Genomic DNA, 18,152 nt, shown 5'->3' with positions numbered 1-18,152 from the left:
GCTGGTTCTCTCCACCTAAAAAGACACAGATTCGTGTTGGGAGTTTTCCTAGCCGTCAGTCCCTCTCATTCAGTATTGTGCTGTTAGAGGAGTGTTAGAAGAAGGAGTACAGGAGAAGAGGGCTAACAAAAAGGCTGGGAAGACAGGGATGGAGCCATCCTCTCTTATGCAGAGATGAGGCATCTCAATCTGAGCCTGACCAAGGGGAAGAGAGGTGAGGAGGCAGAAGAGGAAAAAGTCTTGCCAGGCACCAAGCTGAGCACATGCATTGTAATTCCTGGAGAGGTGTCAGTGGTGCCAGGACTCCCTTGAGACTATTTTAAAACACCTGGGTAAGAACTGTGAGGCTGAGTCTATCTCAAACTGAGTCAGGCCTCCAGCACAGCCCTGCCTGCACTTAAATGTCTGTGCCTCAGCTTAGTGCCCCGCGTGTACACCACTGGCATCTCTAAGAGCGAGTGTCACCCTTACAGAGACATCCAGCAACTCTGCTCTGATGAGAATTTAAACTCTCTCTGATGCTATGCTTGGCTTCATAGTGGCTACCAATTTTAATAGGTTTAAGCCATTTTTACTCACTCTATTTTCTTCAGCTTTTCCATTCTGGAAAACAGGTCCATCACGCTCTTCACCTCTGGATCCCGTATCTGATTGTCCTGCAAGCTGCACACAGATTCATTCTCATTAGTACCCCAGGCCCCCAAGGAACGACTGGTTGATTTGAGGGGCATTGCCACAGCACACTCACTTTATTTCCTCAAGCTGGAGGCACTGTGATGAAGCCTGGACCAAGTTAGTCATCCCTTCAGCTGTGATGCTCCCACCTGTCAACCTGGAAAAAGAAAGAATCATTCAAACCAAGCAAAGGAAGGACGAGCATCCTGTGCAGCGCATGGCAAGCCTGCCTCAGATATGGGCCTGTGCCGCACTCCCAGCACACCAACACAAAGAGGAGGTGGCCTGACTCTGCCACCTGCAAACAACTTTATACTCCTTTTCAACCAGGGCAATGCAATACTCCTCTTGATACCAGCATAAAACAAGAGCCACACATATCCATGCTGATCTGCATAGCACTGCATTATTCTCTATACAGTGCTGCACAGAGCACATCAGCCTTGAGTAAGCAGATGTAATTAGACTGTAAGATAGAAACAGAGGACAGATAGAAAGACAGAAGGCTCTGACCTTACAAGCAAAGACTTACTCTAGTTTCTTCAGGCTCCCCATTCCTCCTAAGCTCTTTGAAAGAGCAGCAGCAAAGTCATCGCCACATCTCCTACTACGAAAGCTAAAACATGAAGAAAAGGGAAAAAACATAAACACAGCAAAACCCAAAATAAGCTAGCCCACAGAGCACATTAAAAAAAAAAGTGTTGAATTTCTTTCTTAACAGCCATTGTATCATGCTCTTTTTTGCAGCATCTTTATCTTTTCACACATCTGTTTAAAAAAAAAAAACATTAAACTTGCGCATCAACTGCAAATACCTCAAGAGATGGCTTCTGCCTTTTGATACAGTGACACCATGTGTAAGTGCTGCCACAGATGAAGAGTCAGCCCTATTGCATGTCCCACCGGAGTCAGGACCCTGGAGACAAGGGAGGTCACACAGGTGCAAACCAAACTCATACAAACAGAGAGTGTCTAACAGCTCCCGTGTGATGAGCTGCTGAGTTATGAGAGGGTTGATTTCAGGCCAGATACTTTAAATTTGGGTGGCAGAGTAGCCAGAGTTGTCCAAAATATAAAACACACAAGGTTTTTAGGGAAAGTACCTCTTTTATAGAAGGAACTGGTGGTGTTAGAAAAAACAAATGGACATAAGTCTTCAGGCACACAAGCCCTCCTTTGAATCAGTTGCAGGATGTACTGATTACAGGATGTATTGGTACAAAGCCCCCTGGGTTGCATGTCTCCCACAGCATGTTTGGGGACCATGAGAGCAGAAACCCACCTATGGCCCTGTTGCCTTCAGTGCCTCTGCCACGTTCCCCTAAACCAGAGGGAGTCAGGAACATGCTGCAGAGGTGCAGTGGCATGACGGACATGGCCTACGGTCATTAGGAACACATCTGAGGTGATGCTTCTTCTTTAGATAGGTTCTGTACAAGCAACATGCAGCTGAAATGCTTGGGGTCCCACTGCCCTTTGCCCGCCCTTCCAAGAGACAGTACTGAGACTGCTAGTATCCTGCAGACCATAAACAAAAGCAGGCACGGACTTGAGTGTGTATGAGCTGAGGAAGAACCCCCCAAAATCCCCTGTTCCATTCTCCTAATCAAGGGAACAGCCCAACCATCCTCACGCATCTGCCTAATCTGCTCTCTGAAAGCAGAGGACTCCATGCACTGCCCTGTGCCTGCATTAGCAATTTAGAGTTAGGATGTATCACCAGAAAGCTTTTCTAACAGTAAATTAAATGGTATTTCTATTATTCTTAATGGAGGCAGAGAACAATCGATTACTGTCCTTTTTACAATGATATCAATATCCAGGAATAGCAGTTTGCACATATCTGTTTCTGCTCATCTGCTTCACAGCAGACAACATCATTCCCTTCGGGTCAAGGTAATTCTCACCCTGGCTGCTCCCCATCTTCTCCACATTAGCAAACTCTACACATATTCCTCTAAGTCATTCACAGAAATACAGAATGAGACCCGTTCCACAACAGGATCCCAAGAGATCCTCCTTGAAATGTCCTTCCAGCATTACAGCAAAGCACTGATAGAGAGCACCTCAGAGTGCAGTTGTCACCTCCTGTTCATCTGGTTTATGGCGATTTCATTTAGATCACAACTTTCTCATTTGCTTGCAGGATTCGCCCTGCCTTTGTATTGTCAAGAAATACCTATCATTTTCTCTCTTATCTAATACACTAACTACCCTGTTGCTTGATTGTTTTAATCAAAATAAAGAAACATACAAAAAATACAGCCAGAATGGATTTATCACCTTAATATCCTTCAATCACTCATAAACTCATGATTTCATAATTTCTTCAGTATCAAAGTTATGCTGCTCAGATCAGAATTTCTCACATCTTCTTTCTCTCCCTTCTAAAACAAATACTAGGCTTGCCCTTCCAACCCCTTGGCCCTTCTCTCCACCCACCAGCTCATAGCACTCAGTGTGTTTACCTCAAGTGCTCTACATTTTTACAGCTGGCCAGAACCTCCAAACAGTCAATGTCCATGAGACATCCTGCAAAATCCAAATGAGTCAAATCCTGGCCTGAGTTTATGACAAAAACCAAAGCCGACATGTCCAGAGGTGTCAGTCTAAAGTTTTTAAATGTGTACTTGAAATTCAGCAGGCTCCCAATGTGCTGGGCTACTTTGAGGTCTTGTGTTTCAAATGTGCAATGGCAGAGCTCAATGACCTTAGGCCCTGTCAGATGAGTGGCTGCCAGTTTCTTGAGAGACTGCAGGATTGCGTCCTGCTTATCCTGCACCCAAGCTTCATCTTGTTCAGCTAGCAGCATGAGAAATGTCCTACATTCTTTTGACGACAAGCCTGCCAGAAAGATGTGAAAACTCTCCATGAACTCGGTCTTTGCCTCATTCTTTAAAGTCCACTTTGACTTCAAAGAGAACTTCTTCTTCAGGTAGTTCTTGTCCACCCTCTTACTTACCATGAGACACAGTGCTGCAAAAAACTCCTGCAAGCTCAAGTGCACAAAGGCATAGCCAGCCTCTGGCCGAGTGCCACTTGTCTTTACCTCAAAGACAGTCAGCAGTCCATGTAAGGAAGCAAATTCCTTCACGTGCTCTGGAATATCACCAACATAAAATACAAGCTTCTTATCTTCCAGGCCTTTCAGTGCAAGATCACACAGACCCAATATGGCCTCCTTGTTACAGTTCAGCTGAGTCTCCTCGCCACCTGCACACTCTCCCTGCTGTTTGTTTATGAAGATGAGAAGCATTTTGATATAAAACTGTGTCATAGTCTGAGGAAGTTCCACACTCATCTGATGTTTAAGGAGCAAATACTCCAAACAGATGCACACAACATAACACAGAGCAGGGATCAGGCACATGCTGAGGAGCTTGGTGTTGTTCTTCAGGTAAGCAATGGCTTGTTCTTTAAATGAATTCTGATGAAAATAGTGGCTGACATATTCCTCAACCTTCTTATGGTCAAATCCCAAAATTTCTGCTAGCAGATCTACTGTGTTTAATAAGAAGTCAGGTACTCTCTTAGGTCGGCTGGTGACCAAAACTGTGCAACCAGGCAGGAGCTTCCCATGGCAGAGGTCTGCAAAGAGCTCAGATATGGACATATGGGATGTTGGGCCTCCCTTAGAAGAGGATGACACATCCATGTTAGCTGCAAACTCATCCAGTCCATCAAAGATGATCAGAATATGCCAGGCATTTTCCAGGAGGTACTGGAACACTGTATCAGGGCTGTCTTCTGGCTGAAGGAACAGGTCAAATAAAAGCTCCTTCAGAGTCAATTTTCTTTTTAATAAATTCAGCTGCCGAAACTCAAACAGGAAAGTGAAGAGAAACTGCGGTAGGACACCTTCTGCCCATTTCTGACAAATCCTGTGCGTTAGCATGGTCTTGCCTGCACCTGGTTTACCAAACAAAAAGATCACCTTCGTCATGCCCAATGGAACCACACTACGAAACAAATCTGACACTTTCACAGCTGTATCTGCACATTCTTCCAGTTCAGGAGCATCTGCCACATCCTCTCGGCGTTTATCTGTTCTCTCTTTTAAGCGGGAGGCTTTGCTCCACCGAATGACAAGGTTGACAAAAGGTTGGTTGAAAGCCAGTGGCTGCATTTGTTCCTGTGCTGCTGCTCCTGCTGCTCTCCTGCTTCCACATCTCTGTCGGATAGAATCAATGAGGAGATGCCGGTACTCTTCAGCCGGATCTGATAGAGAAGACAACAGAGTGAGTATGAGAGTGAAAAAGTTAGTTCTGAGCCATGACAGATCCAAAATACTACCACTCATACACAGAGAAACACTAGCCCTGATCAGAAGCTGCTCCACAGAGCTAGGTAAAGATGACACATTCTGAACACATGAAAATAACCTGTAATTTTTCCTATTTTTGCACAGGGGCTGAAGAAGAAGAAAATTCCCAGAAAAGGTGAAACAGCTTTATATAAAAACTACATCTTATTATCTCTTTAAGATTAGAATCAGGTATTGGCGTATTATGCATATAATTCCGTGTTCACTAGCTCCCTGTTCACCCATGCTGGCCTTGCGCCACGCTTGCTCAGCTATCTGCACCTCGGCACAGAAATATCTTTTGCTTTGAGAATTTGAGATCCCCAATGGTATCAGCATCTCTTTGTTGAAGAGAGAATAGTGGTGATACTTAAGGGCGGTCAGCACCTTCCGAAAAATGCTATCCTCACTGCTGTTAAGTTGGCTGAGTTTTGTCAGCCGGTAAAATCTGGACTCCTGGGAGGACCTCCTCAAGAACATTCCTGTATGCAAACTTTCAGCCAAAAACTGTCTCCAGCCCAGCTGCAGCTGCCAGCTTTGCCATGCTCCCTGTGTTGCCCCACCAGACACTGGGCAGCGCTGGACCGTGGGGATTGTAAGGCTAAAAGCAGAGGTAGAAAAGGGTAAAGAAGGGCAGATGATGAAGGAAAGGATGTGGACACTGGTGTTATACAGCCCGCAGGTCTGCTCAGGCTACCCAGTTTTTCCTGGAACTACTCTGCCTTGACTTTGTCATCACTCATCTATTCAGTTACTTCTCTACTTTAGGGTGAGCTGAAATCATAGGAGTTTTTAATGCGCTACAGAAACTGTGGAGCCTTTAGTGGGTTTTAAATTGTCAGTATGTCACCTGATTTGGTTAAAAAAAAGCAGACAAATACAGGGATGACCTACAACTGAATGCTTTACCAGCATATCACACTTTAAGGAAGTTCTTAGCCTATGCCATCTGCATCCCTTCTCCTCAGGTAGATTTAATATATCCCTGAAATGGAAATGGATGATTCTTGTTATTTGCCAGGTCCCATTGTCTGTATATTTTACAACCTGTTGCATTAAGAGTTTATCCAGCTACTAAACAAAAGTTTCCCTCAATGCAGGAGGTTGATTTCTTGGGTGTTTCTGCAAAGAAGTTAAATAGGTCCTTCCTCAGAGGAAAGCACACCACCACTCTGCTTCTGGAACATCTACATACCTAGTCGTTGCTGTTTAACATCCTTATCACTCACAGAGCTGCAGCAATGGCGACGGCAAGCAAACCCTGAAAATTGAAAAGTCAGAAACATGTCAAAAGAGCATTTTGAATGGCAGCTTATTAGAGCTGGGCAAGACTCTCCAGCAAAGCATTTGGGGACCTGAAGAGGCAAAACTGGAGAGTCAAAACTATTTTCAAATTCAGGCTGAATTTACAGAACTGCTTTTGCAAATGTTGAAGTAAAAGCAGAGGTGCATCTAGCTATAGAAAGACAATTTGGGCTGGTCCTCATGAGGCTAATCCATCCTCTTGCCCCACTCCAAATACGCTACAGCTCTCAGGGGTGACCTAGGGGTCTGGGCAGGTCTAAAGACATTCAGTAATGGAGCTCCCTGAACTTCTCCAAGCAATTCATTCCAACACTTCAGTTTATTTATATAGATTTTCCTAGTGGATAACATCGATCTTGCCTGCCACGGTGTGATCTGCTACTTCCCTGTTCTATCCACTTGAGTGTTTTTGCAGAGAAGTTAAGCAGGTCCTTCCTCCTCCCTGGGACACATGATCAGCTAGAAGGATTCAACATTTATCTAATATTGGAACATGACTTTGCACTTCACAGAGCTGTTAATATCCAAATCTTACTATTCGCAGCCAACAGCAGCTGGGACATCAGAAATAGGGAGGTACAAGCTGCTGGTGGAAGCCTGGCTTTGAAAATCTTTGCAGGAAACAACATGAATTTTAAAAGGCATGTTTTGCAAGAAATATATTTAGCAAATGATGCTCAGATCCTTTTGCTCAATCCCCTCATTTGCTTAGAGGCACAGTGCTAAGTAGTGCCAGAACCTTAGCAAAAAACTATCATAACAGTCCATAAAAAGCATCCTAGGAAATGACCCTACTGGTAGCACGGCTGCTGGAAGGCAAAAAAAATGAGGTATGTGCAGTTCTGCATTCAGAGGAGCATACAGAAGTAGAGAGAGCATTAAGGGCTTGTGCTGGTTTTGGCTGGAATAGAGTTAATTTTCTTTTAGTAGCTAGTACTACAAAAGAGGTTGGAAGGGGACACAGCTGGGACAGCTGACTCCAACTGACCAAAGGGATATTCCACAGCATATGACATCACACTCAGCATATAAAGCTGGGGGAAGAAGAAGGAAGCGGGGGACGTTCGGAGTGATGGCCTTTGTTTTCCTAAGTAACCGTTATGCATGATGGAGCCCTGCTTTCCTGGAGATGGCTGAACACCTGCCTGCCCATGGGAAGTAGTGAATGAATTCCTTGTTTTGCTTTGCTTGTGTGCGCGGCTTTTGCTTTACCTATTAAACTGTCTTTATCTCAACCCACGAGTTTTCTCACTTTTACTCTTCGGATTCTCTCCCCCATCCCATCAGAGGGGGAGTGAGTGAGCAGCTGTGTAGGCCTTAGTTGCCAGCTGTGGTTAAACGACGACAGTCCTTTTTGGCACCCAACGTGGGGCTCGAAGGGTTCGAGATAATGACAGATTTGATTGGAATGTGCTAGATGATAGAATTTATAGCTGTTATTGCTCTTCAGCTATTAATTGGCAGACTTCTGTGCTTGCCATGGAGCTTGCTTGCCTGGAGCTTGTACATTAGAGTCTAGTGCTCATTAGTGGCTGCTTTTTGCTTTCACTGCTTGCTGTACTGCTGATCATCTTACTCTGCTGTGCCTGGGAACATTTTGATAACAGCAATGGCCTTGCGCCTGGGCTGGCAGATGGCCAGGGCATCGCTGCTGTTTCTGCGCTGCTGTACTGGACAGGCTGGAACGCCAGTGTGACCTCGAGTCAAAGGGACTATGACCTGTGGATGAGTCCACGCAGGAGCAGGACACCTCGAAGCATCTGTGGCCATGGATAAGCCCATGCCAGAGCAGGTACATCTCAAAGTATCTGTGGCCGTGGTTATGTCTGTGCCACAGGAGGTATACCTCTGAAGGGATTGTGGCCCAAGGATAAATCTACACTGGAGAAGGTACACCCTGAAGCATCTCTGGCTGTGGATAAGTCCATGCTGCAGCAGGTACACCTTGAAGAATCAGTGGCTGTGCATGAGGTCATGCTGGAGCACCTTCAAAGCATCTGTCCATGGATAAGCCCACAACAGAGCAGGTACACCCCTGGAGGGATTGCAGCCATGGGTAAGGCCATGTTGGAGGAGGTTTACTTCTGAAGGGACTGTGGCTGTGGGTAAGGCTACGCTGGAGCAGGTATATCTCTGAAGGCATTGTGGCCCATGGAGAAGGCCACGCTGGAACTGGTGCACCACAAAGTGACTGTGGCTGTGGATAAGTCTATGACACAGAAGTTATACCCCTGGAGAGACTGTGGCTCATAGATAAGGCTCCACTTGGAGCAGGTACGCCCCTAAGGGACTGCAGTCTGTGGGTAAGTCCAAGCTGGAGCAGGGGCAAGGGGAGGAGTTCATTGCAATGTTAAACCCAATGGTCTGGTCCAAAGGGACCAGGGGTGGAGATTGTAATGGAAATACCTTTAAGTTGTTGTAACCCATACAGTAAGTGAATTGATTCCTTGTTTTGCTTTGCTTGTGTGCATGGCTTTTGCTTTACCTATTAAACTGTCTTTATCTCAACCCACAAGTTTTCTTACTTTTACTCTTCTGATTGTCTCCCCCATCCCACCACAGGGGGGAATGACCGAGCGGCTGTGTGGGGCTCAGCTGCCGGCTGGGGTTAAATCACGACAGGGCTACAGACAGCCTAATCAAGACACACCACAAGCACTGCAGAGTTACATAAGGCATGGAGGAAGTGGTTCTGAGCATATGAAAGAAGCCTGGCAGATTTGAGACAGAAATAAACCAAATAGCAGTACCACATATCCCAGCTACACACTGTAGCAAAGCCCACAGCCCAATTTCTTTCAATTGTTCTCCACTCCTCCTTAGGATTTAAGTCCACCCAAAGCAGGATAAGCCCGTGCGATGGACCTGAAAGAAAGCAGGAGCAGGAAATATCAATTACTAGACATATCTCAGCTCCACAGAAAGTTTGCTTGTGAGCAAAGCCAGCTGCCAGGTCAGCCTCCACAAGCTCAGCTGGCCAGAGAGCACTGGATGAAGGCGCTAGATAAACTGCTGTGAAAAGCTGCCCTGCATTTTCCAAGACTGACCACAACCACCTCACTGGTGAGTCTTTTTGTAGGCTGGGTGATCCATCTGTCTTGCTTTGAGCACAGGAACTGCTCTGTTAGCCTGGGGAACAGGGCAGGGAACAGCTATTTCTGGAGAATGCACAGCCCAGATTCCCAGGGCTGTTTATGGTGATTAATTCCTTGTTCATTTATGGTGCTCTCTCAGATGGAGAGAATGGGCAGAGCTGAGAGAGGCATGAGTCTTTCCTTTCTTAACCGGTCCTAGTAACTTTCAGCACTATTTTCAAATTTCTATTCCATCAGCAACTTGCAAGATCGACGGCCTACTCACTAGGGCACCACAGCAGCTAGCAGCAGCAGCCTGTCTGCAGAACAGAAAGGTCACTTTTGTTTTCAAGATCTGAAAACTGCATGTGACACACAAGATACAGTACTTGCAGTGCCGTGACACAGAAGCAGTCTGAGTGAAAAGCAGAGGCAAAAGTGTCTCTGTGACCATATCATCAGCTGGAACTGCAAAGCATAGGCTGGGACCTATGATTTAAAATGGGTAACACCAGCAGAGTTGGTGAGGCAGGGTGAGGCAGGGAGAGCTCACTGCTTAAGGAGCACAGTGCTAAAAGCCTGTCTCTGTCTGGCCAGGAGCAGGGAATGCAAACAGCAGATGCAAACACACAAGTTATAAGGTACTGAGAGCATGTCGTGGTTTAGTCGGCAACCAAGCACCACACAGCCGCTTGCTCACCCTCCCCCCCAAGTGGGATGGGGGAGAAAATCGGAAGAGCAAAAGTAACAAAACTTGTGGGTTGACAAAAGAACAGTTTAATAATTGGGGAAAAGGAAAAAGAAATAAAATAATAATAAATTGTAATGAAAAGGAAAACAACAAAAGAGAGAGAGCAGAACAAAACCCAGGAAAAAAACAAGTGATGCAACTGCTCACCACCCGCCGACTGATGCCCAAACCAGTCCCTGAGCAGCAATCGCTACCCCCTGGCCAACTCCCCCCAGTTTATACACTAAGCATGATGTCATATGGTATGGAATAGCCCTTTGGCTAGTTTGGGTCAGCTGTCCTGGCTGTGCCCCTTCCCAGCTTCTTCTGCACCTGGCAGAGCATGGGAAGCTGAAAAGTCCTTGACCAGTGTAAACATTACTTACCAACAACTAAAACATCAGTGTGTTATCAACATTATTCTTATCCTAAATCCAAAACACAGCACTATATTAGCTACTAGGAAGAAAATTAGCTCTATCCCAGCCAAAACCAGGACAGGGCACTGGCAAACCTCAGCAGGAACCAGAGCCAGCTCTGCAAGAAGCTCCTGTTGCTGTGAGTGTGAGCCTTAGCCAGTCCCCAAATTCACACAGCAGGAAAAATATGAAGAGCAGCTTTTCCTTCAAATCATCTCTTTTTCACCAATGGGCAATCCAGCACCAAACCCACCCCCAGCCACCAACACTGAGCACCTCTACAGGACACAAGGCCTGCACTTTGCTCTCTGCACTGCCAGGGTCCTGGCTCAGTGACTCCTCTGCGCTGCAGCCTGCAGAACACAACACTTCATTTCCTTCTGCTTTGCTTTCCCCCAGCACACATTTCAGGAGGACACAGCAAACTGACGGCAGCTTTCTGTGATAACCTCCACTGTTTATCCTCTCACAAAGCCGGATGCCAGAATCACATCCTTTCTTTCTGCTGTGAGACTCTTCACATGGGGAGGACCTCGGCTGGTGTTTCATTTTCTGGAAACGGAATACCTGGTAACTGAGAAGGCAACTCAGAATTTAGCAGCTTCCAGATATTCCAGCAGCTGTTACCTGAGGGCCCAGGGACATCGCTAAGTGGTGGCACATACCTTCAGTATTTTCATATTGCACCAAAGGCTTCTGACATTCAGGTGGTGGATGCTGCTGCAAAGTGCCGGGGAAGAGGAGGGATCTTGAAAATAAATCCTTCATTTCATGATCTGCACTGAGTAGGAAGGCTGCAGTCCCAAAATCACCCCTGAAGAAAGCCCTAGAACTACTACTGTCTGTTCTTCTAAGCTCTGATTCTGACAACTCTGCAATGGTTTCTGCTGGATCAATTCCTGAATAGTCTTTCTGCTCTTCCTTTAAAAGCCAAACCAACTTCCTCCACCTACCCATGAGCCAACCACAGTAAAAGCGCAAAAAGCAGGGATTTTGCAGAGTGGGTGGGAGATTCCCTTGGCTAGAGAAACTAAAATGAGCGAGTTCCTTAGCAGAGTCAGGGCCAACAAGGCTTTTCTGAAATTCAGGGAGAGAAAATGAAACCGGGGAGCTTCATCTGGAAAGCACTAAGAACAGAAAAATCAAACCTGAAGTTGCAGTGGCTTCCCCACACCTTGCCAGCACTGTGGCCAAATACGTGGAACCTTTGTAGCCTTGCCCAGCCCATGGGCAGAGAAGATAAACTCCAAGAGCATAGCACCCCAGGCTCTGTTCCAGCCTTACCTTTCAACACAGGCGACCGGGCGCTCACATCTCTGCATGCTTCTTGTTTCTGGCTTAAGTTACCTAAAGGAGTTGGATTGGAAATGAAATAGTTACTGCGAGTGTCCTGCTCTTGAAATATGGGGTGCTACTGGCCAAAGTCAAAGGGCAAGCAGCTTGCAGCACACACAGTGGTACAAACCAAGACTCAGTATAAGGACTGATGCAACACAGACAGCTTTCACACTGCCCATCTGATCTTTTCCTTTCAGATTGCTCTAAAATACAGTTAACCTCTGCTTTCAAGGGAGGAGTGAAACAACTTTTCTCTATGATACATACAAACTCAGAGCGTGGGCAGTTTTGGCTGATCTAAAACCACACCGCAGCCAAAAAGGGAAGTCCTACTCTTCCCCGTTCCTGTGCAAAGGAGTTGTTTCTGTGATGAAACTGTTGGCAGAGTCACTTAGCAGCCCAGTCAAGGGCCTTTTCTGACTCACTGCACAGCTCAAGCTGCCACAAAACCCCACTCAGCACAGCCAGCCCCACAGACAATGTTCACAGAGCTTCAGAGGGAGATCCTACTCAGGCCAAACAGGAGTCTGCATACCACCAGGACTCTTCTGTTCAGATAAACTAATGCCTGAAAGCATCGCTCTCCAAAATCAAATGGGAAGCCTTCATACATTAATTCCCCTCACTGTCATTTCCAGCATTTCCCAGCTGGGAGTGCAGGCCAGTACTCTGGTATTTCTAGGTCTAGCATCAGTACGAAGCAACAGAGAACAAGACTCTAAATGGGCACACGTGCTGCGCCACAGCCTCACACAAAATCCATTCAACAGCTCAAATATCCTGACTCTTGCCCTGTGTGCCATGTAAAGCCAAGTAAGCCAGTTCTGGTGCTGGAAGACTCGATCCCACTATTTCTCCACTGCTCATCCCAAGCACTGCTTGGGCTGCCCCTCAAGTTGATTTTAGCCCACATCAGTTCTCCAGTCTCACTCACCATGCAGACAGAAACACTTTTCCCTAGGAGTCACTTCAGCTGAGGCAATCTAATGGTTAATCTTGCCTAACCTAAGACTGCTTTGCTACTCTAAAGAGCGGTCCCGTGTCATCCTCCTCCAAACCACCAACTCCTGCCTACACCCTTGGGACAGCCCCTGCAACCACATAGCTACGCAGAGGGTCAGGGTTAACTGAAAGCCACCCCTAGAGCAAAACCAAAAGCAATTAATCTTCAGAAGGATCAGTGAAGCTAAACTGTTAATACTACAGTTACACCAGCATAAACCAACTCCGAAACCTTAAGAGACATCTTCTTTTATGATATGCTGCAGCATTAAAAGGCTGAAATCTGTTTTGCCTTTGGTCCCAAGAGAAAGCCCCTATCAGTCTGTGTTCCCTGCTGTTTGTCTGGTCTTTCCCCCGTTTCATCTCTGCAAAAGTAACTACTGCTGCATTTGGTTACCAAAGGCTGCATCTGTCCAACTGATGCAAGTAACGACAAGTTACTGCAAGCAGGATGTGAAAGACAGTACCGCTGAGAAGGACTCATTGTGTAAGACTCCCTGCGAAGCATCATTTTTTTTCCTGCGGAGCATCATTTTTTAAATCAAGTGGCTTGGTTAAAAAGGCTTGTAAGCTGCCTGGACACCATGGAGAGGACTGCCACCTCTCACTGATGAGGCACTGACCGCGCAAGTGAGGGCACTGGTGGTCTCACTGCCTAGACTGGTCTGTTGGCTATGGGGGGCCAAGGCGTTGGCTGTGTTTGGAGACTCTCAGAGGAAGCTGGCCTGATCTCCATTACCTTCTCCGGCAGAACTTATAAGCAGTATCTCCAGATCCAGGGGGAGGTCGCTCTCCATGCAGAGGTACTGTGCAAACTGTTGCCAGGTGGCAGGGCCAGCCTTCTCCAGCAGGTCAAGAAGCACTGAGACTTTTTCTCTGTGGTCGGTGATACCATCCAGGCCATTCAGGGCCATACCTGGGAGGAAGTGCTGGGAGGTCGTGAGCAGCCATTCGGGACGGTGACTGAGAAACTCCACTAGCTGGGGGCGGGCACTTGCTATGGCTGCTTCCAGGTCTAGATCATCATTCTGAAATGGAGGCTAGAGGGATGAAACCAGAAAGAGTAGCAATGGGCATAGGAGTGAGAGATGTTCACCCACACAGCCCTGCTGTTGAGCAGCCAGCACAGCCCTTGATAACTTGATCTGCTTTTCTACCCCTTGGTCCAAACCAGCATTTTGTTATCTGCCTTACTCTTACCATGTCGTGTGGCAAATCCCAGCCCAGCCATTACGTGGTGCAAGGACCACAGTGCTTGTCTGCACAGTGCCTAATGCAGTGGTACTGCAAGGTACTGCAAGTGGTACTACAAGCAAACAACAGGAGTCAGTCTCTCTAGCATCAGCTAGGGAGAAGCTCTGTTGACGTCTGTATCACCGTGGTGGCTATCTGCCAAAGATAACATCTCGGACATCTTTCACTTGCAGCAGGACCTCTGGGGAGGCATGGCACTCTAAGAGCAAGATATTTCCCCGCACAAAGGGCTCAAGCAGCTATTCTTGCTGCTCGTTTTGTGGGGATGAACAACTCATTTCTGCTTTGGTGACAATGTCACCCTCCACTTCCACTTCTTTCCCACAGCAAAGCCATGCACATATGGTCTCCTACCTGCATTGTTGTGTGGTCAGCTTCCTCTCAGTTGTCAAATGCAAAGGTAGCTTCTGCTCCATACCCTGACGAAGAACTGATCTGCTAGCAGCAGTGCTTCAGCACACAGTGACAACCCCAACACATGGTGCATGCCTATATGCAGTTGCCTCACTTGGTGCTTGTGCCTAGGAATAATAACAACAGAGCAGGATGTAGATATGAAAGGGCATGGGCAATTACACGGGTCCCAGATCTAGAAGCTCTGCCTTTGATCCTGGAGTCAGCTGTGGAGCTTTTCATCTCTAGGTAGCAACCTCAACTGAAACCAGCAGTGACCACAAAGCTTGGACATTTGAGGATCCACTACTGGTGTGATGAAAATGCAGGACTGAGCCTTGTGCCCTAAGATGCAAGTGAAGACAGGCTTTACAGGAACACTTCAAGGGAATCACAGCTTTCCTGGTGTCACTGCCTGACTTGAGCTGGTCTTCTATGCCAACCTGCTGCTCTTAGCCCCTCCATGGAAATTGAAGCAGAAGAAGCAGCAGCTTGCTCAAGTCAGGCAGTCTGTCACACCAGAAAAACTGTGAAAAGCTGATACTCTGAGGTTACACAGCTCTCGCAAAGGAGTTTCAGGTGCAGGGGGCTGAAAACACCACCTGTGCCAGTGCCAGCCCCCCACCTCTCAGCAGAGATGGCAAAGGGAACTGTTTCTCCCTGCATTGCAGCTGGCGCTGGCTGGTGTCCAACCACAGGGAAAGGGACAAGGAAAGCGATTGCCATCCTGCATGCCTCCAAACATCCTGCAGCAGAACCCCAGCCCAGGCTACAGCAGCATCAGGACCGTGCCACTGTGCTATCCCCAACAGACAGCTGCCTACACTGATGTTGAAAAAGCCAGCTCCAACTACAACTACCATCACCATGTTTGCAGAAAGGCTGAGAAATAGAAACTACAGGGAGTGGCCTCCATCACCAGCTACCTGTCTTGCATCTAGATGGGACAGTCCTTCCAGGTCCAAGATGGCTGCACCGTGTGTGATGTGGGAAAAATTCCCGCAGTTGCTGTAACACCCAAGTTTACATGAGGTGGGGACAGGACAGTGACCAACCTAGTTCAGCAAAAAGCTGGTATCACTGTTGAGTGGAAGCATCCTGTTGGGTAGAATTGTTTCATCCCCTAACGAGGCTGGTGCACACAGTGCCATTCCCCAGTAACTGCCATTTCCTGAGCAAACACCTTCTCAACCCAACAGCAGCAGCCACCCCACCACTACCAGGATGGAGGGATGGGGGAGTCGTGCTGCGGACCCCACCTTCTCTAGTGTTCAGCCCTCACTTCCCAAACATGCTCTCCTCTGCACTGACCATTCAGGTATCTACAGTAAAGTGAGCCACAGGCCTTCAGGCTTTTTATTTTTGCCACCTTCTTGACCTGGCCAAGGAGGGAAAGTGGGAGATTTCTATGGAGCTGAGGGAAGAACTCAAAACAGAAGTGGAAGACAGAAGGGCGCTCTGATGGAAAGAGCCAAGACCTTCCCATCTGCGCATAGACAATTCCTAACTCATCAGAAAGTTATGCTCGTGCTGGAGTGACCTCACAGCAGAGCCATGCTGCTCCATGGGGCACATTGCACAGAGAGAACATCACCTCCCCACATCACTGTTGGGCATGGCATGCACCCAGAATCTGAAGACAAAACAAAAGGCAGGCACCAGGTTAGAGCACTGGACATAAAACTGCTCAAGATGTTTGTCCCACTCATGTTTAAGAGGATACCCCTTCTCCCATAATCCACCACCCCTCTCAGCCCTCTCTGTACTGCCTTTTCAAACAGCCTCATGTTTTGAGGCGGAGCCAAATTAATGCAGCAAAGGGATATAACCTGACTGAGCACTACAGCAGGGGACTGGATAGGAAGGACCTAATCAATTTCTTCTGTTCCTACACTCCAAAAGCCAAGCAGACATCCAAGAAGAGCAAAGCTGGTGATACTGTACGCTCTTTTACCAATCTCTGACTCTTCAGATCAAAACCATGTCACAAGTTGGTTATTATGCAGCGTCACCATATACTGTTATAGTACAGTATCACTGCAAGAAAGACTCTACCCAGGTTCCCACTCCAGATCAAGCTTTCAGGATGTGTTCCATAAACAGTGAAGCAGCTCTGGGATCCATCAAAATGTGGGTAAAACCCCCAGTTTGTAAAAATTCTCTAATGCCTCTCATTCACTATTCTAACAAGAACAACAAAAAAGTTCCTGGTGAAATGCTAAGAAAATTGGGCTTAACCAGTGTCCTCCTCAAGCCATTTCTGTGATGCCAAAAACTGAAACTCTGAACCTTACTGGAAAGGACTCTGCAAGTTTTCATTCAAAATGTTTTACTATGAAATTCATTTTATATTATCAATTATACAAATAAAGAATGCTAATAGTAACACATGCATTAAAAACAAAGGAAACAATGTTTCAATTAACTGGAAAGCTTAAAAGAAAACATTTAAACATTTCAAATTTAAACAAACTGCAAAATAACAGGGCTTCCTGCAAAACAAACTTCATTTCCCAGTAGCCTGATCAGTCAACCTTTACGGACTGTCATTTTACATTTCTCCAGCCAAAAAACAGAAAGCTGTAGACAGCTGACTTTATTCCCCTGATGACCAAGAACTATCTACTTAGTAAGCCCATATTAAAAAAATAAACTAAAAACCAGACCTTAATGCCAATGAAGACCGAAAGCCGTTCAGGCAAAGAGTAGACTCACATGAAATAACTAAAGACTCATATTCAAGAACAAAACCCTGAAAGGTTAGATGAAAACTCAGGTGATACTGCACAGCTCCTTTACTAGTACTGCTCTGCTAAATCAGACCACCAGAAACAATGGGCAGTGACCTACAGTAAAATGCCTCTGAGCTCGAAACGAAGCACAAAAACCTTCCAAGAAGAGCCAGAAAACTTTTGAGCTTTGACTCTTGCCCTCATCCTTCAAATGCAGAAACACTGTTAAAACACATTGCAAAAAACTCCTCACCTCCCTTCCTCAACTTGGTATTCACACCATTCCCGGCCATGAAAAATAAAACCAAAATGTGAAGCTCCCTGTTGCAAATCTACCAACTTCTTGCACGCTCTGACGAGCGCGTGCTACTTACCGAAAGCCCAGAAACAGAGCAGCAGCACCGAAAACAAAGTGGGGGTCACAAAACAAAGGAGCTGGGGGACAATGTCCACTGCCTTGATTTCTTCACTTGCTAACTCACTCGAGGCACACAACCCTTTGGTGCTTTTGGGACCTGATGAGCAAAAGACAGCAAAATGAAAGTAAAAGCAGCCAGGAATTCCCCAACTGCAACTCATCTGTGGTAAAAACAGTGAGAGGAGCAAAAATACCCATCAGAACAGCAGAAGAGTGTTATCCTATTCTAAAATCTATAGCTAGATGATAATTTAGGTAAAGCTTTTGGGGAGTGGTCCAAAGAAATAGGACTCAGGGGCAAACGCTCTCACTGGATTAAACTCTGACTTGATTGTGGTTAAGGCTCTTGCAATGGGAATATTTTTATTTATATGCATAGGTCTGATTATTCTGGGACACGGCAAAATATTTATTTACCATTTCCATTATATCTAAGAGAAAAAAGCAACCTGCCTTTCCTTTGGAACGGGGACAAGGTTTAATGAGAACGTAGTAGATGTGAATGATTT

General features: G+C 46.4%; 1 protein-coding gene across 11 annotated transcripts in view; it reads right to left on the bottom strand.

Annotated features, from left to right (window-relative positions):
- NLRC5 (NLR family CARD domain containing 5) overlaps positions 1-18,152 on the bottom strand; it is a 53,826-nt gene that overhangs the window by 34,863 nt on the left and 811 nt on the right. For all 11 annotated transcript variants that reach the window (XM_072873125.1, XM_072873132.1, XM_072873129.1 and 8 more), the window contains exons 2-9: positions 14,455-14,621; positions 13,586-13,886; positions 11,791-11,853; positions 6,174-6,239; positions 3,144-4,893; positions 1,208-1,291; positions 749-832; positions 580-663 (exon numbers count right to left, since the gene is read on the bottom strand). In XM_072873125.1, the coding sequence (XP_072729226.1) occupies positions 580-663; positions 749-832; positions 1,208-1,291; positions 3,144-4,893; positions 6,174-6,239; positions 11,791-11,853; positions 13,586-13,886; positions 14,455-14,460 (2,438 nt within the window). In that variant the 5' untranslated portion in view covers positions 14,461-14,621. The remainder of the gene's footprint in view (positions 1-579; positions 664-748; positions 833-1,207; positions 1,292-3,143; positions 4,894-6,173; positions 6,240-11,790; positions 11,854-13,585; positions 13,887-14,454; positions 14,622-18,152) is intronic.

Source organism: Ciconia boyciana, chromosome 9, assembly GCF_034638445.1.
Source record: "Ciconia boyciana chromosome 9, ASM3463844v1, whole genome shotgun sequence".
Taxonomy (NCBI): domain Eukaryota; kingdom Metazoa; phylum Chordata; class Aves; order Ciconiiformes; family Ciconiidae; genus Ciconia; species Ciconia boyciana.
The sequence above is the reverse complement of the archived record's forward strand: the minus strand, read 5'-3'. Positions and strand labels throughout refer to the sequence as shown.